This window comes from Apis florea, unplaced genomic scaffold (genome assembly GCF_048593485.1).
Source record: "Apis florea isolate Af1SG1 unplaced genomic scaffold, ASM4859348v1 contig_2272_pilon, whole genome shotgun sequence".
In the NCBI taxonomy this organism is placed as follows: Eukaryota; Metazoa; Arthropoda; class Insecta; order Hymenoptera; family Apidae; genus Apis; species Apis florea.
In genome coordinates, this window is record NW_028256549.1 from 13,415 (window position 1) to 40,611 (window position 27,197).

General features: G+C 22.0%; 3 protein-coding genes across 7 annotated transcripts; 1 reads left to right on the forward strand and 2 right to left on the reverse strand.

Moving 5' to 3' along the window:
* Nucleotides 1-571: 571 nt before the first annotated feature.
* Srp54k (signal recognition particle 54k) lies at nucleotides 572-6,855 on the reverse strand. Its single transcript, XM_086917689.1, has 9 exons — nucleotides 6,628-6,855; nucleotides 5,352-5,528; nucleotides 4,739-4,968; nucleotides 4,241-4,391; nucleotides 2,992-3,140; nucleotides 2,364-2,625; nucleotides 2,047-2,155; nucleotides 1,196-1,462; nucleotides 572-990 (listed from the first exon to the last, which is right to left on the reverse strand). Exons 1-9 carry the CDS (start codon nucleotides 6,703-6,705, stop codon nucleotides 917-919), a joined length of 1,497 nt encoding a protein of 498 aa, XP_086773815.1. The 5' UTR covers nucleotides 6,706-6,855; the 3' UTR covers nucleotides 572-916.
* Gcn2 (eukaryotic translation initiation factor 2 alpha kinase Gcn2) lies at nucleotides 6,729-26,642 on the forward strand. 4 transcript variants are annotated; one of them, XM_086917687.1, is made up of 14 exons: nucleotides 6,729-6,866; nucleotides 8,560-8,729; nucleotides 14,186-14,447; nucleotides 18,281-18,521; nucleotides 18,798-19,093; nucleotides 19,489-19,863; nucleotides 20,847-21,362; nucleotides 21,788-21,951; nucleotides 22,286-22,719; nucleotides 23,052-23,328; nucleotides 23,529-24,042; nucleotides 24,209-24,691; nucleotides 24,910-25,796; nucleotides 26,328-26,642. In XM_086917687.1, the coding sequence occupies exons 2-14, from the start codon at nucleotides 8,644-8,646 to the stop codon at nucleotides 26,452-26,454; spliced, it is 4,662 nt and encodes a 1,553-aa protein (XP_086773813.1). In that variant the 5' UTR covers nucleotides 6,729-6,866; nucleotides 8,560-8,643; the 3' UTR covers nucleotides 26,455-26,642. The 4 variants fall into 4 exon arrangements, with proteins under 4 accessions (XP_086773813.1, XP_086773812.1, XP_086773811.1 ...); XM_086917686.1 differs by having other exon boundaries at nucleotides 6,761-6,882; XM_086917685.1 differs by lacking the exon at nucleotides 6,729-6,866 and adding an exon at nucleotides 7,349-7,695.
* Nucleotides 9,956-27,152, reverse strand: LOC100866403 (uncharacterized). 2 transcript variants are annotated; one of them, XM_086917690.1, is made up of 4 exons: nucleotides 26,929-27,152; nucleotides 11,720-12,083; nucleotides 11,501-11,656; nucleotides 9,956-10,489 (listed from the first exon to the last, which is right to left on the reverse strand). In XM_086917690.1, exons 2-4 carry the CDS (start codon nucleotides 12,056-12,058, stop codon nucleotides 10,178-10,180), a joined length of 807 nt encoding a protein of 268 aa, XP_086773816.1. In that variant the 5' UTR covers nucleotides 12,059-12,083; nucleotides 26,929-27,152; the 3' UTR covers nucleotides 9,956-10,177. The 2 variants fall into 2 exon arrangements, with proteins under 2 accessions (XP_086773816.1, XP_086773817.1); XM_086917691.1 differs by having other exon boundaries at nucleotides 9,956-10,486; nucleotides 26,929-27,135.
* Nucleotides 27,153-27,197: the final 45 nt, after the last annotated feature.

Genomic DNA, 27,197 nt, shown 5'->3' on the forward strand with positions numbered 1-27,197 from the left:
AACTATCTTATAATTATTTGAAATTATGACACGAATATAACATTGAAAAATCCGATAACATTGAAAAAAAGATATCGGATAAAGAAATTTTATATACCGTACATTGGATGAAATATCTTCGTATCGTTCATATTTTATCCTCGTGATTCTACCATTCAAAAACCTCTGACATAGAGTGATTCGAATGCAAATGAATATTTAGTTTTTAAAAATGTGATCGAAAAATACTTGAAAATAAAATAATTTGAAATTTTTATGTGAAAAAAAAGATACCAAAGATTTTAAAATAATATGCGTGAATATCTCTTAGGACTTCTCTTCCGATTGAAAAATGTATAAAAAAATATAAATGATGTATAAAATAAGTAAAAAAAAAAAGAGAAGTAGGAATTATAAAAAAGAATTAATTGAAAGAATTGATTAGAAAGCATTAAAATCTTCAAATTAAGATTGAGTTAAAGAAAAGGGTGCATTAAAAAGGAAAAGAGTAAGGAGGGAAGGAGAGATAAATAGATAGATAGATAGATAAATAGACAGAGAGAGAGAGAGAGAGAGAGAGAGATGAATATCATTTGATTATTATATTATTACTTTATTATCAAATATAATTTTACTTAAACATTCATTTGAGTAAAATCACCTGCCTGCAACTTAACATCTCTACGATAAACATTTTCTATATATCAAGTGTTGTTGTATCATTTTTCACTAACCAAATACATGACAGCGAAAGTCGTGCATGAAATATTTTGCAATGTGCAAGTATATAAAGTGATTTCACGCGTATGTTAAACGTTTTGCACAGCATTTCGTATGAAACTTTCGCTATCCTGTGTTTGCATCTCGATACGAAATGATTCAATGACACTTGATGTACATAAACTTAAATATAAAGCAGGTACTGGTAATCCTACATTCACATCATTAAGGGTCCTCCCGCTGCACCCTGTTGAAGTTGTTTCATAATATTTTGTAATCCTGGCATACCTCCTAAAAATATTATTATAAATTTTAATATTGAAATAGAAAAAGAAAGAATAATTATTTTTAATTTTCAAATATTCATTTTCATTTAAATTATACAAATATTTTGATATTATCGAATACTAGAGGCGTACGAAAAATATCGGGTTGAATCGAATCGAGAATTTTCTCGAGAACAAAAGTTACTTCGATAGTTAATTATGTTTCATACCCATTTGATGTAGAACTCTAGGATCCATCATTTTTGCCATTTGATGATTTAATTTTGCCATTTGTATTGAATTTACATTTTTAGACATATCTCCTGCTTTAAATAATCCTTTGATACCACCCATTTTCTTTACAACTGCTGCAAATTTTGTATATTGAGTAATTACATCTTTGACTTCTTTTTCAGTCACTCCAGAACCTTGTGCCACTCTTGTGATTCTACCTGGTTGTTTACTAAATAATTTTGCACCATCTCTGTTGTCCAATTCTGTAAATATTTCTTGTATTTATAATATGTTTTAATTTTTAAGATTTTCATAAATTTTTATAAACTTTATAGAGATATAAATATACGTACGAATACATATATAATACGAATTTTTCAATTTTTTTTTTTTATAATTTTATCAATCAAGTTCGTTAAAAACAAACTATTTTCTCATAAATTGATGATATAACTGAATAAGAAATAATTTTATGTGTAAAAATAAGTCGAAAGGAATAAAGAGATAAATAGATAGATAGATAGATAGAGAAAGAAAGGGAGAGAGTAAGAGAAGACATAAAAAAAAATTTTTTATTTTTGAGTAAATTGAAAATTTGTTTATTTGAAAATTGAAAATATAAATAAAATTAACCGATATCCGATTAGACACGAATTATCATTAATAGATAATTCTCTATTTCTATCTAAATTCTATTTAGAAAATTATTTATTTGCATATGTTTCTTCGTGTTTTTCATATCACTTCGTACGATATATAGATGTAAAAATTTGAAATTTCATATTTTAAATGTACAAACGTATAAAAAAGTAACGAGTACTTTTATTGATTAAAAAGGACAATTAACCTGAATCATTCATACTATCCATGATGGTCATTATACGTTTTAGTCTTGCCATAGACTCTTGTTCTGTACCTTTCGACATAAAATCTTGACTGAAGCCGGGAATCATTCCCTAATGAAAAAAATTACGTTCGTTCTAATTAAATAACTAAAGTTTAAATATATTAATAAATATGTTAATCCAATATGAATTAAATAGAAAATGAAATAAGTGTAATTTTATAGTATAGCAACTTTATATATATATATCTTTTTTATAGATATGGAAACGATGATATTTATAACGAATAAAAAAGAGAAGCAAAAAAAATAAGACTTGCCATTAGTTGAGAAAATGGTCCCATTTTCATAACGTTCTGAAATTGTTCATACATATCCCTTAAAGTAAATTGACCATGTTTGATTTTCTCGAGTAATTCTTCGTTATCATCGAGATTTAATTCATTGACTTTGTCTATAAGTCCTTCGATATCGCCCATACCCAATAATTTACTGATAAAAGGTTTTGTTTTAAAAGGTTCTAGGTCATCTATATGTTCTCCTGTACCTACAAAGATTACTGGACTTTGTGTTGCAGCAACCCTATAGAAATATACTTACATAATATCAAGAACTTTTGTCGATTAAGAACTTTTTTTTTTTTTAATCTCCAAATTTAATTATAATGTTTGATTAAAATGATTCGATTAAAAAAAGAAAAGAAATATTTTAAAATTAATAATAATAATATTATTGATATCTTTCGATATTATTGTTGTTCTTAAATAATTTTGTTTTTTATATTAACATTTGAGACTGTACAATATTTAATTGAACGTTGGTTGATTGGATTAACGATAATTATGAACGCGTAACGATATAATAATAAAAGAATTCGAAAAGAACTTTTGTAAAATTATTTTATAAAAAAGTTTGAAAAAATTATTTTTAGAAATTATAAACACTTACGCTGAAAGAGCACCTCCACCTTTTGCGTGTCCGTCAAGTTTTGTAATAATAATAGAACCGACGTTAACACGTTCCTTAAAGGCTTTTGCTTGAGCTTCGCAAGCTTGACCTATTGTTGCATCCATTACAAAAATTATATTGTCTGGTTGCTAGAAATAATAATAAATTATTAATTAAAATAAATATACGAGTTTTACACAAGTTTACGATATTGTGCATTTTGTATAAAAATTACACGCGTGTAAATTTAACAAAATAAAATCTAAAAACGATTAAATATATCGAAAAATATAAAAGATATAATTGAAAAAATGTTTCGGACGAATTATAAAACGATGAAACATATCGTACTGACATTTACTTCATCCGTAATATAATTGAGATTAGAAAAATTTTGGAAAACTTAAAAGATTAGGAAAGACTAACAACGTATTCTATGGGAATTTTTAATTCTTTTATTTTTTGTAGTATATTCTAGCGTATTTTACAAAGTGTTTTTTGTAATATATGCATAATAGAGCCAAAACTAATAAATTATTATTCAGAATATTTTCAAAATACTATCGATATATATTTTTTATAAGTTTTTTTATTTATTTCTGAGATATAAAGTTTCAAAGATAATCCTGATATTTTAGAGCTGCTATAACATATTTGAGAATTCGATCGAACAACTTTTTTACAGTCTTCCATATAAAATGATGATTAATATTGGTGGTAAATTAACTTCAAAAATTATTATATCAAAAATAATTGGATTCTCGTTTGAAAATTAAATCGTTGAGATTGAGAATCTCATTTCAAATTTCGATAAATATCGATATTGTGAGTTATTTCCTTGATATTTTAAAAATATAGGAAACTTTTTTTATATTTTTTCTCAATTATTAAACCATTTTCATTTAAATTTAAAAAATTGCTTTATATAATATATTATCTATAATAATATATTAAAGTTTATTATAATGTATGTTAATTATGTAAGATCATAATTATTGTCAAATTATATCTTTGATCGAGTATATAATATTTCAGATATATTTAATTTGTTATTAATAAAATACAATAAACATTGTTTATCGTCGTATTAATAATAATAATATATTAATAAATCATATATGTTAATTTAAAAATTTTTTAAAATTCTTTAAAAAATTTTTAAATATTCAAAATTCATTCATTTTTACAATGTTTTGTAAATTTAATAATAATATGAATTAATTATTACCGATTTTAATATTATACTTACAATTGCATTCGCAACCTGAAGCATTTCTTCGAACAAAGATTCTTCTTGTTTGTGCCTACCACTTGTATCAACGATAATGATCTCGTAACCTTCCTTTTTAAACATTTCAACGCCGTCTTGTGCTATTGTAACTGGATCTACTTCGGTATAACTAAAAAACAAATTTATATTCTTTTATATTATTATCTACATTGTAAAATTATAATTATTTCGAAATATAGATAGATTCTCTATCTATCTATATATCTATATATTAAGTCTGACAAAAAAAAAAATAAAAATTATAAAAATATAAATAAAAAATTTAATATAAATAAAAAATAAAAATATAAAAATTATCAAGATTTTAGAATTCTAACTATGTCATGTAAAATTTTTAGCAAAAATTCCCTATTGTAACAATACCGGTAATATTTTTAAATTCTTTATATGTTTTTATCCATTTATACTTGCTTCGACGAACAGATATAATAAGTAATATTTTAATTAATTACTCACCTTCCGTAAAATGGAATTCTTGCTTTTGTTGCATTTTGTTTTATTTGATCGTACGCACCAGCACGAAAAGTATCGGCACAAACTAAACAAGCCTTCCAATTTTTTTTTAAATAATGATAAGCAAGCTTCGTACAAGTAGTTGTTTTTCCTGAACCTTGTAAACCAACGAACATGATTATGTTTGGTCTTCCTTTGATCGGCTGATAAGCTTTCACTCCAGGATCGATAAGCTGCAATAAATTGTATCATAAAATATTTCATAGATATCGTTTTTAAAAAAACTCGATTTTAAAAAAAATTGAAAAATAATGAAATAAATTATCAAATTTTATGAATTGATTGGAATAAAATATTTAATGATTCTAATTCTAAATGATAATTATTTTAATTGTCTATATATAAAATATATATATAAATAAAGTTAAACTTAACAAAATCTATTTTCGAAATCCTACAATGATTAATTTAATTTAATTTAATTAAATTTATACATATATAATTATACATATATAATTAATATTAGATATATTTTCTTTTAATATTTCTTTCTAGTCGGGAAAATATCTATTTTCAATATTTCTCTTCAAAAAAATAAATAAATTATTCGTTTTACCTTTACAAGTTCTTTAAATACAGCACTCTGTATCATTCTCCTTTTGTTAAGACCACCAGCCATATCATCAAAATCAATTACAAGACGTACATTCTCTCTTAATTTTTTGACAAGCCTAATATTAACATCTGCTTCAAGTAATGCCGCGCATATCTCCTTTAGCATAGAATTTAAAACCTATAAAAAAATTTATATAAAAATAATAAATATTAATATAACAACGATATTATATTATTTCATATTATTAAAATTTATTTCAAATATTTGTTCCATGTATATATAGATATTAAATAGAGTAACTAACTTTAATTTTATCTATTCATCATTCTGAATACATATAATTATAAAAATAAAAAATTTGAAATGATTGATATATTTCATTATTCAAATTCATTATTTTAAATTTATATATAAATATTGTCTTCATTTTTATGAATATATTTTATAATAGAAATTTATATATATAAAAAAAATAAAAAATTTTCCAAGAATATGAATAATAAAAGTTTTTTAATTATTAAATAATATTTCCAATATGTTAAAAAAAATTATATAAAGATTTAAATTATAACAAAGGAATCGTGAAATCTTTATTATATATATATTCAACTTTTCGATAATTTAAAATTTTTAGATAATCGTATATTTAAGACTCTATTTTTATATTTAGAAACAATATAGATATGTACATGTATGTACTTATTCGAGAAAAATGTCTGTATTATATTTCTCGATATAAATTTTTTTTTTAATGATCATAATTTCGTTTAAATAATATTAATTCCAAAGACGATCGCACAAAAATTTAGAAAATAAATTCAATTCATTTGTATTATTGAATCGGATTACATTCCTAAATCTTTATCCGATTGCCTTTTGAACAAATACGATAAACAAAATTATGACTAATATAAAGTTTGAATTAAATTTATACGTATATACGTAATAACGTATCGTATAGATATTTTTTGGGGGAATATTTCCTAAATAAATATAAAATAGTATTAATAATAAAATAACAATATAAAATGTTACGATATTTCTATTGACAATAATTTATAATTGTTCTCGATAATATTGACTTCTCGATAAAATGAATACCGCATTTTTAAAAGTTTATTAAATTATTGAATTATTGAATATTGAAGAAGTGAAAACGTTTAGAAAATATTCAAAATATAACATATATCGAATAAAATAAATCAACATATGTTAGAATTTTAATACTTATGTCAAATGAATTTTAGGTTATGTTGTTGTATAGAATTGTACTTACTTCTTCGTTAATGACAGTTGCATTGCTAAGGGATCGAAGTGCAGATGTTATTTTACGTCCTAAATCTGCGAGAACCATTTTGTTATCACTACTGTATTTCTTGTTTATTAGTCACACGTTTGGGTTTGCTACGCGCCTATTATTGAGGGAGGTACCATCCTAAGAATTATAGGTTGCTATTTCTCTTCGACTCGTTCGTTTTTTAAATGCATCGCATATGAGAGTGAGAAACATTGAATGTGAGTGAAATAGAGGGTAAGGTCCGACATTGAAATTTGACACTAGTTGATGAAAAAAATATTAATACAATGAAATTTTTTTTGTCGTTGGTTTTTTGTTAACGAATATTTGTCTTACGATTAATTTAAAATTTATAAGTTAAATAAATATGTTATTTATTATGTAATTTTAAAAATTATTAAATATATTAAATGTTTATTTATAATATCCGTTAAGTATTATGAATAATCAAAATTCAACTCACAAATATTAATACTTAATAATAAAATTAATAATAAAATTTTTAATTAAAATATAAAAATGAAAATTAAATTTTGAATTTTCCGTTATCAATAATTACGTACGTAAAATGTGATATATATATAATATGTATGTATGTATATATTTATATATTATATATGTATATATATAATATTATAAATTGTGTGAATCATACAGTTGTATCATGTATTTTTGTTCGATATGTAGATCCACCTTGTCGTGTAAACTATCTATTGTATTTGTTTAACATCGATACAATTGAAAAACCAAACTATTGAATTTATATTAGTTATAGAATTTATATTAATTTTTATAAGTTACGAAGTAATATATAAATTTTTTTCAAAAGAATTTTCAGTGAATGAATAATGAAAAGAAACATTTCACGCGGAGAACGATTAGTATTATAATAGAGGTTAGAGGCCTAAACAATGAGTTAAATTTAATTATTCGTGACTGTTGAACAACAATATTTAAAATTAAATAATGAAAATATAATGTATTAAAAGAAATATGTCCTGTGAGTCTTCTAAAGATCGACAAGAGAACGAAATTGAGGTTTTAAAGGTAATAATATTATAGATTGATTATATTATTTTTTTATTGTTTATTTTCATTTAATTTCTTTTTTTTTTATTATTATTTATGTTTTTAATATCACAGTGAGATATGAATATTATTTATTTCTAACAAATTAAATTTCTTTTGATTTTCATTTTATTTTATATATTTATTCGTAACTCATTTCCTTAAATGAAAAATATATGATAAACGTTAAATATGTTTATGTGTAATATATAAATATACGTAATAATAAAAATAAGATTTTAATATCATTCATTCGTACAATTGAAATACAAAATGTTATAAAAAACAGTATTTATGTGAAAAAATTTAATTATCCTATTATGAATTAAAAATTAAAAATCATTATAGAATTAAAATAAATAAAAACAGATCAGATTTTATTATGTATTGTATATATCAATTTTTTTTATATTTTATACCTAAATATAATAATTTTTGTAATTTTCTAATAGAGTGAAATTTAATATCGATATAAATATATCAATGTGAATATTTATTCTATCTTATTTTAATTTTTGTTTTTTTCCCATGTATGTAAATATATATATGTTTAAAACTATTCATATTATAAATTCAAATAAAACTTTATAATAAAATGTAAAAATATTTATTATATATGATTTTTAAAAATATTTTAAAAATATATATTTTATATGTTATATATATATATATATATATATATATTATATTATATTATAATATATTAATATATTTTAAAATATTTTTAATAATCTTTATGTTAAATTCAATAATTTACATACTTTTATGAAATAATATAATCTTTTTAATAATGTAGATATACATTTGTAAACATTCAATAAATTAATATTTTTTTTTTTACAGAGCATCTTTGGAGATGAATTGTGTGATTTACGCCATGAAAAGAATAGACGAAAATGGCAACCATTAGACATACTAATTAGTTTGATGCCTCAAAAAGGCATGTCAGGACCAGCTAAAGTATATGCACAAATTGATTTACATGTAATGTGCAGCAATAAGTATCCTGATGAGTAAGTATATTTTTAGTTATAAAAATTTTTTAAATAATTATTTTTTATTATTAATATGTTTGAAGTATTGAATAAGAATTTGAATAAACGATAAGTATTTTTTAATATGTAGTATAGTATAAGATTATAAAAATGTAAAAATCAAATCTATTTTTGCCTTTCAATTCTTATAAATTTTATCTTCATATTCTCAGAACAATATTTTTCTGTGCATAATTAGCACTGTGAAATTGTAAATAATTTAAAATTGAATGCAAATATTTTAAATTTTGTTTATTATGTCCAAAAAATTCTTTAATAAATATAATTACAATATATTTTTTTTAATTTTGAAAAGAAAATTAAAAATTAAATTTTATTGTAATATTTACTGAACAAAATTTATTCAAAGATTATATCTAATTTTTATATCTTGAGTTAAAAAAGAAAAATATTGAGTTAAATATAAGACATAAAGAAATTATCTAATAATAATTAAATCTAACAATGAATAGATACATATTATAGATTTGAAACTAAAAATATTTTTTTTTTAAACCAATGATATTAAATTTTTCCTTTTTAATGTTTCTTATCATTCTTTATCATTCTTAATACATAAATATATAATTTCATAAATAAAATATATAATTTCATTTATATTTATTTTAAAAAATGTAATCGTTAAATAAATACTTACCGTTTTTTCTATAATATTTATTACATTACATGAGCGTTCGATGCTCACGTTAAAAGAACGTTAAACCTTAAGGTATATGTTCATTTGATATAGTCGCGCGAATATGTATATCTAATTCAGAACAATTGCAAGAATTTTTATTCTTAGATACATGTATTAAAAAACTTGTCAAAAATTTATTATCAAATGGAATTTTTCACAACTGTAAAAATCATTTGTGCTCGATTTTTGATGTAGACACGATTTTTCTTTTGAAAAAAGAGAAAAATAAAAAGAAATGAAATATTGATTGTGTATATGTAAAAACTTAATTCTTATTCTTAATTCTTATTATTAGTTATAAAATTGTTACGAACATTGACTTTAATGGAGAATTCAAGGTCAATGAGTTTCGTGAGCAAAACAAAATAGACATTCTGTCATTACCCTATGTACCGGATACATCGTACTATATAGGGTATCGATTAAATACTGAATCAATTGTTTCCATTATTGTTTTCATTTGTGCGATATGGACGTGCAAATGATTAATAATTGAATCAGATTATTAAACGTTATAAGTTTCATATATTATATTTTATACAATTTTATACAAAAATAATAACATATTTATTACAAGATCTGAGATAATAACAATATATTTGAAAAAGAAAAACAAAAAAAAACAAAATAATTGATCTAAATTGTATTATTGTCTAAGAAAAATACTTTTCATTATTAAATTATATATTGATATATATGTAAATTTTTTTATAAAATTGCATGCTAATTAAGGAGATGGCATTGACATAGAAGATGACAAAGGATTTATACTATCGTACAAATCTTCATCCGCAATCTGAACTATTATTTTTCTTATTTCACTTTTTAATCTTGCTTTATTAAAATCAGATTTTAAAGTTTTTAATTCTAAGGCTACATATTGGCCAAATTTATCATATTCGTCCACTTCTTGATATGAGCTGCTTAATGTCGTTTTAAAAAGTTGATTATCATCAATTTCTCGCTTTATTTTTTTCGATGATGTACTTGTGCTGGTCGTTTCTTCCATATTTTCTTCATAAAATATATTTTCTTTCTTCTTTTATGTAGATAAATTATATAGATAAAAAATAATTATTTATCATAATAATTCATATTTTATTTTATTATTTTGTTACAATAATTCATATTTTATAATATATTTAGATATAATATAATATAATATAATATCATTTTTAAATTTAAGAAATAATAATAATAATCTTAGTTTCAATAAAATTTTTCAATTTCGAACTTGTAATATAGACAAATGATTAGAAAATTCGTTGAATAGAATAATTATCTATCGAAAGTTATATAGACATTATTAATATTATTAGTATATTTAATAATGAAACGAATGAAATAAATTATATGAAATTGCCTAGTAGTCGAAAGTAAGACAAATTCATTTTTTAAAAAAAATTTAAATATAATTTAGCGTGATCTTCTTATGTTTTGATGAAATGAAAATTCATTAGCAAATAGTACATTTTGAAATTTTCGTATAATCTAATGGAATATTTTGGATAATTTAAGAAATATTAAATATATATATACATATATATATACATACATACATACATATATATATATATATATATATATATATATATATATACACATAATATTAATATAAAATATTAATTAATATAAATTAATATAAATTATAATACATATAACAAAAATAAATATGATAATGAATATTGAATATTGATAATAATAAATATGCAATAAATATATAATTTATAAACAAAATTTAATAGATTAGTTTGTTCTTTTAGAAAAATATAAGGAAATATCAAGAATGGGTAAATATCGTTATTAAATAAATATAGTAAATAATATATTTATTAATATTTTGTTTTTTATAATTTATTCATAGACAAAATCAAATATAATTATTAATTCTCATAAAAATTATTTATAATAATGTATAAATGTATAAATATATAAATGTATTTAAAATTATAGAAATATGAACATTTGAAATGTAGATTTTATTAATATTTTTAAACAAATAAAAAGGCAAATTCATTCAATAACATAATTATAAAAAATTTTTACTTACAATAGACATCGATGTCTGCGTGTGTAATGATTGTGTCACATTTATCGTAAGTGGTAGAATTAAAAATTTTAGGGCATTAAAATAAATCCAATTTGACTCCTCTATTTCATCAGTTCCTTTTTTCCTTTTCTTTTTTTTTTTCAATTCTTGTGACATCTGTAATTTGAGTAATTAAATAATATTTTAGTTTCTTTAAGTTCATTTACATTTACATCTTACTTGGTTTCTCAAATTATGTATCTTCCTCTGAATTTCTTCTGTGGAACATTCAAAATGTAATCCAATTTCACTTAATATTTTATTTTTTTTTTCACGATTTCTATAATCCATATGTTTTTTATCCCACAATATTGGCTGATGTTCATATAATGCAATTAATTTAAATGTATCATTTTTATTCCATTCTTTTCGCGGCGACAACATTTTTCTCTTTCTCTCGCGACAACTACTTTCAGAATAGTGCGCAACTGGTTCGTATGAAACAGCTCTCAGAGAATTGATCGACAGGCTCTCGGACAGTGACTCTCGGACAGTGACTCTCAAACTCAATATATCCATTTACACAAGACTCTCGAGACCGTGACTGATGATAATGTAACAATTTTCAAATAGATATCTATTTTTGTTTATTCTTATTTTAAATTTTCATGAAAATAATATATATATATATATATATATACACATACATACATACATACATACATACATACATACATACATACATACATACATACATACATATATACATACATACACACATATATATGTAAAGATTTCATATAAAAGTTACATATATGGATATATAGACGAATAATCATTTTTTTTTTTTAATAGTAAATTTATTTTTAAAATAATAAATAATAGTAAACAGTATTTTTAATAAAAGTATTTTTTAAATAGTATTTTTTAAATTTAGTAAATAGATTATGAAAAATTATGTAAATATATTGCAAATACGTAATATACATATAGAATAAACGTAATATTTCCATAAAAATTAAAATGTTTATATAATTTTTTTATATAATATTTTTTATGTAATTTTAATCGATATATTTATACGCGTACTATACAAATTATTATAAGAAATAATTATATATATCATTTTATTATTTTTATTACCGCATAATATAATATATATATAAAATTTATGTAAATACAACGCAACACAATTAGCATGCAATTCCTTATTAACGTATAAATTAAACAATCATTTTCCAATTTTATTTTTCTACAGACTTGATCTCATCTTTATAATTTGTAATTATATTTTCCTTATTGCATTGAAATTTAATGAAAAAAAACAAAGTTTTATATTAAAACTGGTATGTACTTTTGAATATCTACTTGAGACTGATACCAGATTGGACTAAACAAGTCAAATATATCTTATTAGGATAAAATATCATTAAATGTTTGGTTTTTTTCAACATATTTATGACTATTATTGCTATATTTGTGTATTTATTGTAGTACAATATTAATAATAATATTTTTTTTTTCACCATTCTTTCCTGGCCAAAATTCATAAATAGATGTATTAACGAATTGTATTATAGTTGCATGATTTGTTTTTCTAATTGTTTGCATAACAGCAAATAAAAATCTCGATTATTCATCTTCGAATATTTTCCTAATTATCAGATTGACAATATTACAATCAATAGTTTCATTTATCGATATTTATACATAACTATTTGCCATATTTTCTTGAATATTACGCATAGTTGATCGATAATAATAATCAATATTTATAAAGAATCAATTTCTTTGATGTATTATTTTAAGATATTAATATAAGGAATAAGGAATTCCTTGTCGGAATTATCCTTTCGATAATTTTTGGATGATTGATATAGAAATTAATATTTTGAACTACTTTTTATGCGTGTGTAAAAAAATTTGATGATACGAAGACGAGTCGCATGATATTTACATATGAAAAATGAAAGATGATATCGAAGCACTATGAATGAGATGACAATCGTGAATTGATTCTTGTAAGAGGGTATTATCGAAAGAAAACATTCGATCGATCAGCCAACAGATCGATTCATTACCAGTTGCGAATATCGATATTTGAAAGAAAAAAGATCGTCATTATTTAAATAGAACTTCGTTTATATATATTCATAGCTGCGTATGCGTAAACATATGACTATCATCACTCTGTTTAAGGTAAATATAGGGCTATCAAGCATATAACAAATAAACTAAATCAAAGATTTACTTTCTCATGGATTATGATAGGCTTAAAATTCAATGCCAAATTTTTGGATATTCTATGGATTCTTTCGGATCCACAAAAGAAAAAGAACGTTCGGAACATTGATTTTTACAACATTGGTTTCGTATATTCAAAAATCATCGAAATCGATGAGAAATCTCCTATTTCAAACAATTACTTCGAATATTTAAATAATCGAAAACTAATTAAAATTCAATATATATTTGATACACGATATATATTTGATAATTATATGGTATGAAAATCTAGAAAGTATGATCGCATAAAAAATGATAATATGAAGATAAATTATTCAGATTTTAATATAATTTCATCATAAATATAGATATATTATCTATACAGTTTAGATGTAATAATCTATATAGTTTAATAAAAAAGTTTTTAAAAATTATACGTATGTAATCTTTGCAAAAATATTTTTATTAAATGCTTTGCAGAACACCAAACATAGAGTTAAAAAATAGCAGAGGTTTATCTCATCAACAAGTTGCAGTATTATATACTGAATTAGTGGAATTAACAAAACGATTACAGGGAGAAGTAATGATTTTTGAATTAGCGCAACATGTTCAAAAATATTTGCACGAGAATAATAAACCAAGGTATAGTAGCTTTTACGAAGAAATGGTTTCACGACGTCAAGAAAAAATTGAATATGAAATGTTGGAAAAACAATTAAAAGAGGATAAAGAAAGACAGGTTAGATACATGTATATCAGTGTCTACGTTAAATAAGATTACGTTTTTTTTCTAAGGAAAAAAAGTAGAAAATATATATATGTATATATATAAATTTTATACGTATACATATACGAGTTAATAATTATAAAGATGAATTTAAATATGTATATCGAGTTATATGCAAAAATATTTTTCACATTACATATTGCTCGTCGATGATGAGATGCTCAAATGATTGGATTTGTATTAAATTTTGATACAATAATCAACTTTTTATTGCACAATCGTGCATATATCTTTTCTCAATTAAAGACAGATATATATATATATATATATATATATATATATATATATATATATATATAATCGCTTATTTATAACAGAATGCGTTAAACGCTTGACATTCAAACGTTTTAGCTACATGTAAATAAATAGCTTGGCACCTCAAATTAAGTAATAATGTATTATTTGCATATTTAAAATACTAAATGTAGAACATAATTAGAACGTTTATAGGAAAAAATCAATAACGAATTTGATAAAAGATAATTTAAAACATAGAATGCTCTTTTGAACATTTGATATAGAGGATAGATTAGAGTTTCAATGAGTTACATAAAAAATGTTAAAATATATAATAATATATACCGATGTTAATGATACTTTTGCGTATAACACGAAAACTAATCCGACCATTGGTTATTTGTTGTAACATATATATGTACTTATTTATGTATTATTTATACTATCTTTGAATAAGAAAAAGTTGCTCAAAATATCCTATCGAATATATTTTGAACATAATTTATCGATGTTATCCAATATAAATAAATAAATTATTATATATCAAGGATGTTTGATCTGCCAATTTTATAAAAAATAAATGTAATCTTAGAAGATAAAATTCTAACAGTTCTTTTATTCGCGATACTTTTTTTTCACGAAACGTAAAATATTTTAAAACATAAAAAATATTCTCGTCTCTTGTATCTATTATTATTATATATAATAGAATCAAAAATATTTTGAATGATCGTCTTTCTATTAAAATATTATTATATAAATATTTGTAAATAATAAATTAAATATGTTCTAAATTTCAGTGCTATATAAATAATATTAATAATATACATTTTATTAATTAATAAAAAAATTTAATTTTAATTTTTTTCAAATTTTCTGGATTAGGTGCACGATTTTTTTTAAATATTTTAGTATTTTATGTATACGTGATTTCTAGAATAAAATGTAAAAACCATCGATGATCGCATATCATTAACATAATATTGAAGAAAAAAAAAAAAAAGGAGAATCTTCGATGTTTTTATCTAGTAATGGATAAATATTCATTCAAGATAAATATTCAAGATGAAAGATTCGAGAAACGTTACAGCAATTATAATTATATGCAATTATAATTAAGTTTTATCCATCGATATAACAATGTTATAAATTCATACGAAAAATTTCTCGAGAACTTTTCACAACGCTTGAATAATACAGATTTGGACATTTATACAATAGATAAGATAAACTTGAGATATTTTTTTCGAATCGAATTCGCATGATAAAGAAAAAAATATATGAAAAATAAAATGAAAAAAGATCGAGTAATTGTTGAATTTTCGTTGATAAAATTCACAAACTATCGTTCCTTTTTCTTCGCAAAATTGTTATGAGAAACCAAGAATGTTAAAATATATAAAACATAACAAATTGTCTGTTTTTTATATGTGTATAAAGCAGAAGCTTTTAAAGTTCAAAATATATTTGATTGAAAAATTATTTTAAATTAAAAATTGATAAAAATGTATCAACTAGAAAATGATACAAGGCTTATTGACGAATGCTTTAATTCTCATTTTCTAACGCTGAATAAATTGAATAACTATGATGTTAATGATGTCAACATTATATTTCTTCTTAAAAATGTCACACAATTATTTTCCAATCGAGAAAATAATAAAGAAATTGAAGAAGATATCTTTTTATTATAGTATACAAAATAAAATCTTATATTTTTTTCAATTTTTAAAATGATACCGTTTACGAATATATTATTATGAATATATTTACGAATGATTGTATTGATTTGTTGAATGAAACTTAGAACTATATATATTATGTGATACTTATTTTTCGGAAACGATTTTTTGGATATAAAATTGTGAAAAAAAAAAATATATGTATAAAAGAAGAAATCCAAAACCTGTATATTATATTTCTGATATATATGATATTATATATGTATGTTTTTATACGAAGAATCGAAGAAACAATTGGAAGAAATATACGATAGATTGTGTTTGAAAATGAAAAATGAAATTTAGAAATACTATCGATCTTTGAAAATATTGAGAATAAGATGACGAAAGATAACATAATTAAATCGAAATCGTTGCTGAATCGATGAGGAGGAATAATTTTTATAGGTCGGAAGCGAGTCATCGTGCATAAAATTACAAGTTAAGTCAATATACATTAAAAATTTATTACGAGTAAGTGTACTTAGAGAAATTCAAGATTATCCTGATTGATCAAGAATGAGGATTCTAGTAGTAATTATATAAAAAAGAAATGGTAAGTAATACTTTTTTTAAACGATTAATTATTTCGTTATGTCTGAGTACATTATTGCTAGAAAATAATCATTTCCGATAGCACTATCTTATATCTATTATTCGTAATTATTATTGCAATTTATTTTCCTTATATTCCTCAATGTTCTTAATTAAAAAGTTCTTGATAAAAAACTTTTTAAATTAAAAATATTGTCATGATCATCATGTTAAATTTTACGAAAAATATCTTTTATTGGAAAAAAAATTCTATATTATAATATTGTAATATTGTATAATTCATCTATACAATGAAATTTTTAAAAATTTAATAAAAGATCATTTATATTTTGTGTTTATATATACAATGTATATCAAAAGATAAATCAAAATCAAATATGAATAGATATATATATCTATTCAAAAATTTATGGAATGATTTTTCGATCGAAAATAAGATGAAAAAATAAAAGATAAAAAATATATATATAATAATTGTGACAAAAGATGATAATATTGATTAAATATCAATTTTCTAATTGTTTTTATCTTTTCACTTTTTTTTTTAAACAAAATTTAATCTATTTCTATATTGTATGATCATAAATATTAATACCATAATGATAGTATGCAACTAAAATTAGAAAGTGCGATCTAGGTATGTATTAAATAAATGATAATTATTTTTATCAAAAATAAAGTCAAATTGATTAATATAATGAATTTTTTATTATAATTATATCCTCGATTTATTTTCTCATGCAAAATCATCTTTTTTCTTAAAATTAGAACAAGTATCAATTCATAAAAGAAATGAAAAAAATTTTCATATTCAAATTTTCCTTCAAATATTATCCTACATGTAATTCTACAGTTACTGCAATTCTTAATGTATATATTTTTATTATTGCAGTATTGCAATTTAATTTTGTAACAAAATATTTTTGTTACGATACAGTAATTTCATTTGTTACTGTATTTTTATAGTAAAAAGTAAAAAATTCGATAATTCAAATTAAAAACAATAAAATTGGCAGGTTAAACATCCTTAAAATATTGTATTTATATTTGTAATTATATTTGATCATTGATCTCAGATTTTTTTATGATATTTATTTAATCGAATCATATTTTTAATAAATAATTAAAAATTGTCAATTATAATTACAGTAAAAATTTGTATTATTTGTACTGTATTTTTTTTGTGCTGATAAAATCGCTGTTAGATATTTTAAATATCTATATGTAATATCTGTTTAATTATGAATATTTCATTATACAAATAAATTTCAGGTACTGCAGGATGAAATTCAGAAAAGACAAGAAGCTTTAAAAGCTGAGCTTCGTAACCGAAAAGAATCTATTCGTTTATGTAATGAACGATCGAATAATCTCTCTCAATCGATACCGTCATCTCCTCAAGAGAGATCACGAATTTATTCTCGAAGAAGATGTGCTAGTAGCTCTGAAAGTTCCGATGGTTTCCTTTGCGAACATAAAGGAACGAAATTATTGCATTTTGATCATAATAAAGGTATACGATTGAATTATTTTTATTTAAATTTTTATTTTTATTAATATTCAAAATAAAAAAAATAGTAAAAATGTACATAAATCATTTGTCTTTTTTTTTTGGATAAAAGCGATGTGATTTTTCTATTTTCGATGTATTTTTGCGTCTAGTTTTAAATCCAAGGGATTATAAATTTTAACATATTTAATATTATTATTATTTTATAAATTAATCATTATAATTATAAAGAAGAAATAATTACAATTTTCATTCATTTTTTTATAATCATTCCTATAGGTGAACGACAGGTGTATAGAGCAAAATGTATGGGTCATAGTACTAAAGGATCGGTTGTTTATGCAGGTGTTGATATGACAACTGGAGAATTATTTGCGATTAGTGAATGGATATTGAAAGTGAATAACAAAATTGATGAAAATAATATTCAACATATTATGAAACAAGTAGGAAGTTTAGAACAAGAAGTAAACCATCTACATAAATTACATCATCCAAATCTTGTACATTATTTAAATATGAAGTATCTGCAAGAAGAAGATGATATACTTATCTATGTTCTTCAAGAGTTCGTGGTAAAAACAATGATAAATACATGGATAATTGTGATTTAGACGAAAGATTCGTATTTATGCAATAATAATTTCTTTAAAAGTAACCAATAAATGTAATAGCAAGAAAATATTATATAAATATAGGATATAAAGTAAAATTATTAATTATATATAATATATAAAAAAATATATATTTTTCTATGGTATATAAGTTCTATTAATTAATTCAATTTATTATTTTATGCATTTAATGTATCTGCAATTTATCTTATACATTTAAAATTGCAATTTAAACGCTTTATATAAATATGTGTATTATATTTTAATATTATAATGAAATATACGTAAAATAATTATGCAATTTTAAGTATCAATTTAATGAGAATTAAATGAATTAATTGTTTACCGAATTTCAGATAGGTAGCAGTTGTTCTTTTTTCTTATTGGAAAACATCCCGGTAAACATCGATTTTTTACGATATCTAGCAACTGGAATCCTCTCTGCATTAAGGTATCTTCACGAAAATAATGTTGTCCATAAGGATTTACGTGATACTAGTATCTACATTGATAACACAGGAATGGTTAGATTGTCAGATTATTCTTTGAATAAAAGATTATCTGATATTTATCAAACATGTGCATTAGTTAAATCTGAGCCAGATTTTCCAAGTATACAAGGCAGAGGTGGGAAAAAAGCAGATATTTATCGTTTTGGTATTCTTATGTTTTCTTTATTAAATGGAATCATAGTTTCTGGAGATAAAATTGATCCAACGACAATTATACAGGTATTATTTTATGATATATATATATATATATATATATATATATATATATATATATATTTTTTACATATATTTTTATTTAATATATATATTTACATTTTAAATATATATATTTTTTTAAAATTATATTTTTATAATTAAAATATTTTTAACATATACAACCATTTCGAACTATATTAATATTATATATAAATAAAAAAGATAAATGAATTAAAAATGTAATTCGAAAAGTAAAAAATAAAAAAATTATGTGTAATGAAAAAATATTTCATATTTCGAACACAATTTCGAACGCAAATCAATTTTAGGGTTTACTTTAACGTTTAATAATTATATTATATTAAAATTAATAATTATATTTATAATTTAATTAATTTAATAAATTAAATATTGAATTATCTAAAAAATTTTAAGAAAGAAACCTAAGAATAATATATTGTATAATTTTTTAATAAAATCTTAAATCGCAAATTATTTACTACTGGAAATTTTCTTTATTTCTTCATTTCAATTTTCATAAAATGTGGTAGTAATAAATAGTAATAAATGTAATAAATAGTTATTTATATAATTAATTATAAATTGTAATGTAATATTTTTTTTTCAATTTTTCAATTTTATTATTAATTAAAACACGTAAGCTTAGGCAAAGATTGAATTTTTTTTTTTAATATCATTATATTGAGTCATGATATTAAAATGATCAAATAATTAAAAAAATCATATGATTTAAATAGAATTTAAAAAGAAATAATAGATATATAATTTATATTCTAATTTTTTCAAATTAATTCCATCCATATTCTGTTTTCATTGATAAATCGTAATTGCTTATTAATACAATGAAAATAAGAATGTTGCATTATTTTGAAATAAAAAATATTATCCGAGGCGCATATTTTATTATAATAAATTGCATTTTGCATATTTTTTTCTTTTGAAAGAACTTGTATCATAAAAAATTATAATTCTTCTAAATGTTTCAGCCTGATTTACAAGATTTTTTATTAAAGTGTCTTATCAATGATGAAAGAAAACGTTGGTCCGCCGAACAACTATTACAACATTCATTTATAAAAACACCTTTAGCCCATGCATTATCACCTCCAAAAATACCACGAAAAGATGAACAGGAGATTCATGAACCGGAAGAACCTGATACAGATATTCGACAATATGTACCTCCGTTAGGTAGTCATTCAAGAATTACAAATGAGTTTGAAATTCTTGAATGGCTTGGTAGAGGTGCTTTCGGCGATGTTCTTAAAGTGAAAAATAAATTAGATGGTGGAATTTATGCTATTAAAAGGATAGAATTAAATCCAAAAAATAAACAACTTAATAAAAAAATTACTAGAGAAGTGAAATTATTGTCACGGATGAATCATGAAAACGTAGTACGATATTATAATTCATGGATAGAAAGTGCTATAATAACTGATGCGGTAGAAGAACGATTATCCATAACATTTTCCGAAAAAAAGAGTCCAGATCCGCTTAATGTAATTATTATAGATATTTATATTAATTTATTAATTAGTGAATTAATTTTTTGATTGTTTAAATATAAATTTTATTTATGAATATAAATTTCCTATTTTGAATTTAAATATTCATTTCATTGATAATATCACAATATTTAAATTTTATTTAATTTCATCAAGAATTTTTTAATTCATTTAATTTTTTATCAATTTAATTAATAATTTAAAATTATTCTTTTACTTTATTATAATTATTAAAAAATTTGATAAGAATTCACAAAATTTTCGTTGTTTTTATGTGTTATAAGAAATAAAAAAAATTAATATATATTACGCATTATGAAAAATTAATTTTAAACATGTTTAATTATTAAAAGTTCATATATAATTTTTTTTTAATTCTTTTTTTTTTTTTTTTTAAATTCTTTTCATTCAATTTTTAGCATTTGGGAATGGATGATATCGAAAAATTGGCACCACCACTACACGAAGTTGAATGGAATGTTTCATATAAATCTCGAACAAATACAACACTTCCAGCTGATAGCGATGAAGATAACAGTGACGCTTCGAGTGACACTGACAGTGATGAAGATTGTGCGTTTTTGTAAGAGATTAATTTTTAAAATAGTGATTTATAGATTGTATGATATTTTTGCAATAAAAAAAAATAGCTATTATCGAAATTATACGAATATTAAAATGTATTTAATCTTTTAAGAAAAATGTAAATATTTTTAATTTAATTTTATTCATTTCATTGATAGATGTTTGAATAATTTCATGAATAGTTTCACAATAAATCTATTATAATATAAAAATAAAAAATTATGATAATACAGGCTTAAAATAATATCGTAAAATTTTAAAATTGTATATTTTTTAAAATTAAAATTTTTTAGATATAATATTCAATAAATAATTTAAGATAAATTTTTCAGAATGCAAAATCTTTTAAGAATGGATTCTTCTGATAGCATAGAATTCGAAAAAGATACAAACTACCAAGCATCTGCATCAAATATAAACAACAACGAAAACGGGAATATAAACGAATCTAAAGAAATGGTCAGAGAAATTCAATTTATGTACATTCAAATGGAATTTTGTGAAAAGAGTACTTTACGAACAGCAATTGATGGAGGGCTTTATGAAGATCGAGAAAGAGTATGGAGATTGTTTCGAGAAATTGTCGAAGGTCTAGCACATATTCATCAACAAGGAATGATACATAGAGATCTGAAACCAGTAAATATATTTTTGGATAGTAACGATCATGTAAAGATTGGAGATTTTGGTCTAGCTACTACAAATATACTTTCATCTTTTGTGCACACAATGGAAACTGACAAAGAATTCCAAGGTTTAGAAAAAGGTAAATGTTAAAAAAAAACTCTAAAATTTATTTATTAACATTGAAATTACTAATATTATGATCTCAAATATAGATATAATTGGGAATTTAAAAAATTAATTTCGAAAGTGTTTAAAGAATTTGAGTTTATCAAACTTTAATAAGTTTTATAAAAAATTTATTTATTATATGAGATATTTGGACAAAATAAGTAGAAAACTTAAAAATTGATTAAAAAAATTAAAACAAATACAAAAATGAAATATTACCATCATGAATGAAATATTATGAATAAAAATTATATCTCTTATTATCTTTTCAGATTTTTACATATAATATATTATATATTTTAGGTATTAGTTTTGGTACAGAAGAAGTTGGATCTTTGACAGGACAAGTTGGCACGGCACTTTATGTAGCTCCAGAACTTACAACGAAAGCAGCAAAAGCTATTTACAATCAAAAAGTGGACATTTATAGTCTTGGAGTAATATTATTTGAAATGTGTTACAAATCTTTAACTACAGGAATGGAACGAATTAAGGTTTTACTTAATTTACGATCGAAAGAAATTATATTTCCTTCGGAAATGCAACAAGCTGATATGTCACGACAAATTCATATTTTACGGTATAATAAAAATTATATATATATAATAAAAATTCATTATTAATTTTATGTTAAAAATTAAAATTTATTGATAATATCTTATTATCCATAATTAATTATATTTAATTTTTTTTATAACGTGATAATAAATAAAATAGATTAAATATTATACTCAATATTATATTTAAATTAGTTAATATGCATTAACTTGATCGTTATAGTTGGTTATTAAATCACGATCCTAGTCAACGACCCACGGCTCAAGAACTTCTTTCTTCAGAATATTTACCTCCTGCACGACTTGAAGAAACGGAACTGCAAGAAATGATTCGTCGCACTCTTTCAAATAATCAAAGCAAAGCATATAAATATTTGATTTCATGTTGTTTCATGCAAGAAGTTAGTCCAGCGGATGATATCACTTACGATATGAATTTACCTAGTAGAGGACATATCAATTTTATTGCTTGGAGAAAGTATCAAGAAGGAGTAAAGTCCAAAGTAATCGAAGTTTTTCAAAGACATGGCGGTGTTTATTTAGGAACTCCTCTATTAATACCAAAATCTCATCAGTTCTGTAGTTTTTCACCTTCTAGTGTCAAATTAATGACTCGTAATGGAAACATTGTTTGTATCCCTCATGATTTACGTGCCGTATTTGCAAGATATATTGTATGGAACAATGTACCACATATAAGAAGATATGCTATAGAAAGAGTCTTTAGAGATAAAAAGGTATTATTATTTTATATTACTATTTAGTGTTTTAAAAATCAATGTACAAAAATATTTTTTATTTATCTTAAAAATAATTGAAAAATAAATTTTTAAATATTTAGATATATTAAGTACATAATATATTTTTTTTATATATATTTCTTATATAATTTTATTTTTTTAGGTTTTGGGTTTTCATCCAAGAGAACTTTATGAGTGTGCATTTGATATAATAAATCCTATTCCTGATAATCTTTTAATGGAAGCTGAATTAATATATATCGTCTGGGAAATCATTAATGAATTACCTTCGTTACAAGAACGAAATTTTACTATTCGTTTGAATCATACCTCTTTATTACAAGCTGTGTTAATATATTGTGGAGTTGATAAAGAAAAATATCAAGATATTTATTCAATTCTTCGAGATGCGCGTGATGGAAAATTTACAAGATTTCAAATACAGACTCATTTAATAAGTTTATGTCTGACTGATCAGGCTATGGAGACATTATTCAATTTATTTGAAACTGAAAGTTCTGTTGCTAAAATTCATAGTGTTTTAAAAACAATTACACGAAGGAAAGGAGATGCTGCTGCTTTTGCTAGAGAAGGATTGAAAGAAATTGAAATAGTTATGGAGAATATTGAAACATTGGGTATAAAGGTAAAATATTATCTTTATTTCAAAAGAATTGAAAAATTTCAATTGAATAATTAGAATAACAATTTTGATGATTAAGGAATTTTTTTATATTATATTGTATACTTTGTATATACATATATGTACAACTTATATATATATATATATATATATATATATATATATATATATATATATATAATTTTTAGTTTATAAAAATATAATAAAATTTAAATTTACAGTGGCCTATAGTGGTAGTACCTCTTCTAGTACATAATGTAAATCAACATAGCGGTATAATTTATCAAATTACATGCGAAGTTAAATGGCGTAAAAAAAAAAGTGGAGAAGAAGTAATAGCAGCAGGAGGTCGTTACGATAAAATGCTCTCTTCTTTTAAAAAAATTCTTGAACGTACTGGAATGGCTAGTAAAGAAATTAAACAATATGGCGCCGGAATTAGTATCTCATTAGAAAAACTAGTTTCTGCAGTTTCAGAAACCTCGGAATCTGTAGAATGTAAATATGGAATCGACGTTGCTATTTCTTGTATGGACAATCATCATCGCGGAAAAGAGATGATTAATCTTTTAAAAGAATTATGGAATCTTGGACTTAAAGTTACAATTTTAGATTTGATTTCCCTTGAAGAAATTCTTGAATATTGTCGAGAAAATTCTATCAATCATGTCATTTTTTTAAAAAGTGGAGAAAAAGGAAGTGTGAGAATTCAAAGTTGGGAACGTGATAGATTTCAAGAAAAAAAAATGAGCAATCAAGAAATTGGAGAGTTTTTTCAAAGATTAGATAATTCTGTACCCATCTTAAATAGATCTGAAAGCAAAACTGCAGCAAGTGATAATTTTTTAAGTAATAACAATCCAGTTAATGTTAATATTAATTTTATTTTATCAGAAAGAGATAAACTTTCTGGTAGTTCAAGAAGAAGTTTGAAAAATTCTATGATTGCACAGATGTCTACGTATTTTCAGAGAATTTCACATAAAATTCCTATTGAAATATTTGCAGTGTTTTTAGAAATGAGTGTTGTAAGAATAATAATAAGTTTCTTAGAGATTGATGAAGAAGATCAAAATTTTTTAAAAAGTATACAAGTTATTATAGACAAGTAAGTTTTTATTTTTACTATATTTATATTTTTATTTTTATAAGATTATTTAAAATTTAAAAGGAAACAAAAAAATAAAATATAATTTTGCTGTATTTGAATGATGTATATAATATATATATATATATATATAATCATTTCATTATATTCAATTTACGCATTGAATGATTAAATAATATGGTATGGTAAAAAAAGATTATAGTTATCTATTTAATAGCACAATACTAATATGAACTAAAAACCACGTCGATATATTCATATACATATTTAATATAATATAATAGAAATGCGTTCATTTAATGCATAATAACAACATGATTTGTATCAGTTTTAACAATTTGTTACTCGCAGACATGACAACTTCTTTATTCAATAAAAAACAAATGTTTTTCTAGAAAAAAAAAATACTGTCTTTATGTAAAAAAATAGATTTTTTGAATAGATTTTATAATATAAAGGTACAACAATTTTTAATTACAATTTAAAATTAATTTTTAACCTCTTGCTGATAATTTTTTTGTTTTGTTTTAGACATCCAAGACATAAAAAGTATATAAAGGAGATATGTGAAGAAATGCAAGAAGTGAGAAAAGAAAAACAACGACCCGTATTAATACTGTACAGTTTAATCGATAATCAATATATGACTCTTTTATAAATAAGTTTTTTTTTTACAAAAGGTTCATAATAGAAGATACAGAATTCACAAAAGCAAAAATATATAACAAATGTTATTAAGTGATTCATAATAAAATAATTTACTTTTGCGAAATTGTTTATATTTCAAAATAATTTTTATCTCTCACTGTATGTAATAAAAATAATAAAATAAATAACTTAACCTAACTTCGTAATGAACATCGTGAACATCGATTGAAAATAATCGATGATATTTCATTTAAGATTCAAAATCATTGATATATTATCTTATGATTATTGTATAATATTTTTTTAGTTGTTTATATATAAAAAAATAATTAAGAAAATTTATGTTCAAATCAGAAAGAGGGAATATATAGATACAAGTTGCGATATATATACAAAACGAAAAAAATTTAGATATTAAAAAATGATGAACTTAGAAATAGAAAGAAAAAGACAACGAATGTTCTCAATACAGTATTTTAAATACCTGTATTTTATTTTCTTTGTCTTCATTTTTTCTTCGATCCCATTGTTTATTTACTATTTCTTCCTACTCTTTCAATAAATTGGAATATTTTACGGAAATATCCAATATTTTATTATATAATTTAAAAAAATTATTAATAAAAAAAAAGAATTTATAAAAATAAAATAATAGAAATGTTTTTATTCGTACGATAAATAAGATAGTAATGACAGAAAAAAATCATTAACCATATAGATCCTGTACATATATATATATTATATATAACTGTA

Bases quoted from the DNA above. Each gene is read 5' to 3' on its own strand.
- Srp54k (XM_086917689.1), bottom strand. From the start codon at position 6,705: ATGGTTCTCGCAGATTTAGGACGTAAAATAACATCTGCACTTCGATCC. The intron at 2,626-2,991 runs GTAAGTGTTTAT...ATATTTCTATAG, and splicing joins GGTGGAGGTGCTCTTTCAGC to GGTTGCTGCAACACAAAGTC. The intron at 2,156-2,363 runs GCAAGTCTTATT...TTTTTTCATTAG, and splicing joins GACCATTTTCTCAACTAATG to GGAATGATTCCCGGCTTCAG.
- Gcn2 (XM_086917685.1), top strand. From the start codon at position 7,642: ATGTCCTGTGAGTCTTCTAAAGATCGACAAGAGAACGAAATTGAGGTT. The intron at 21,952-22,285 runs GTAAGAGATTAA...TAAATTTTTCAG, and splicing joins GATGAAGATTGTGCGTTTTT to AATGCAAAATCTTTTAAGAA. The intron at 25,797-26,327 runs GTAAGTTTTTAT...GTTTTGTTTTAG, and splicing joins ATACAAGTTATTATAGACAA to ACATCCAAGACATAAAAAGT.
- LOC100866403 (XM_086917690.1), bottom strand. From the start codon at position 12,058: ATGGATATATTGAGTTTGAGAGTCACTGTCCGAGAGTCACTGTCCGAG. The intron at 11,657-11,719 runs GTAAGATGTAAA...CTCAAATTACAG, and splicing joins TACATAATTTGAGAAACCAA to ATGTCACAAGAATTGAAAAA. The intron at 10,490-11,500 runs GTAAGTAAAAAT...TCTACATAAAAG, and splicing joins CGCAGACATCGATGTCTATT to AAGAAAGAAAATATATTTTA.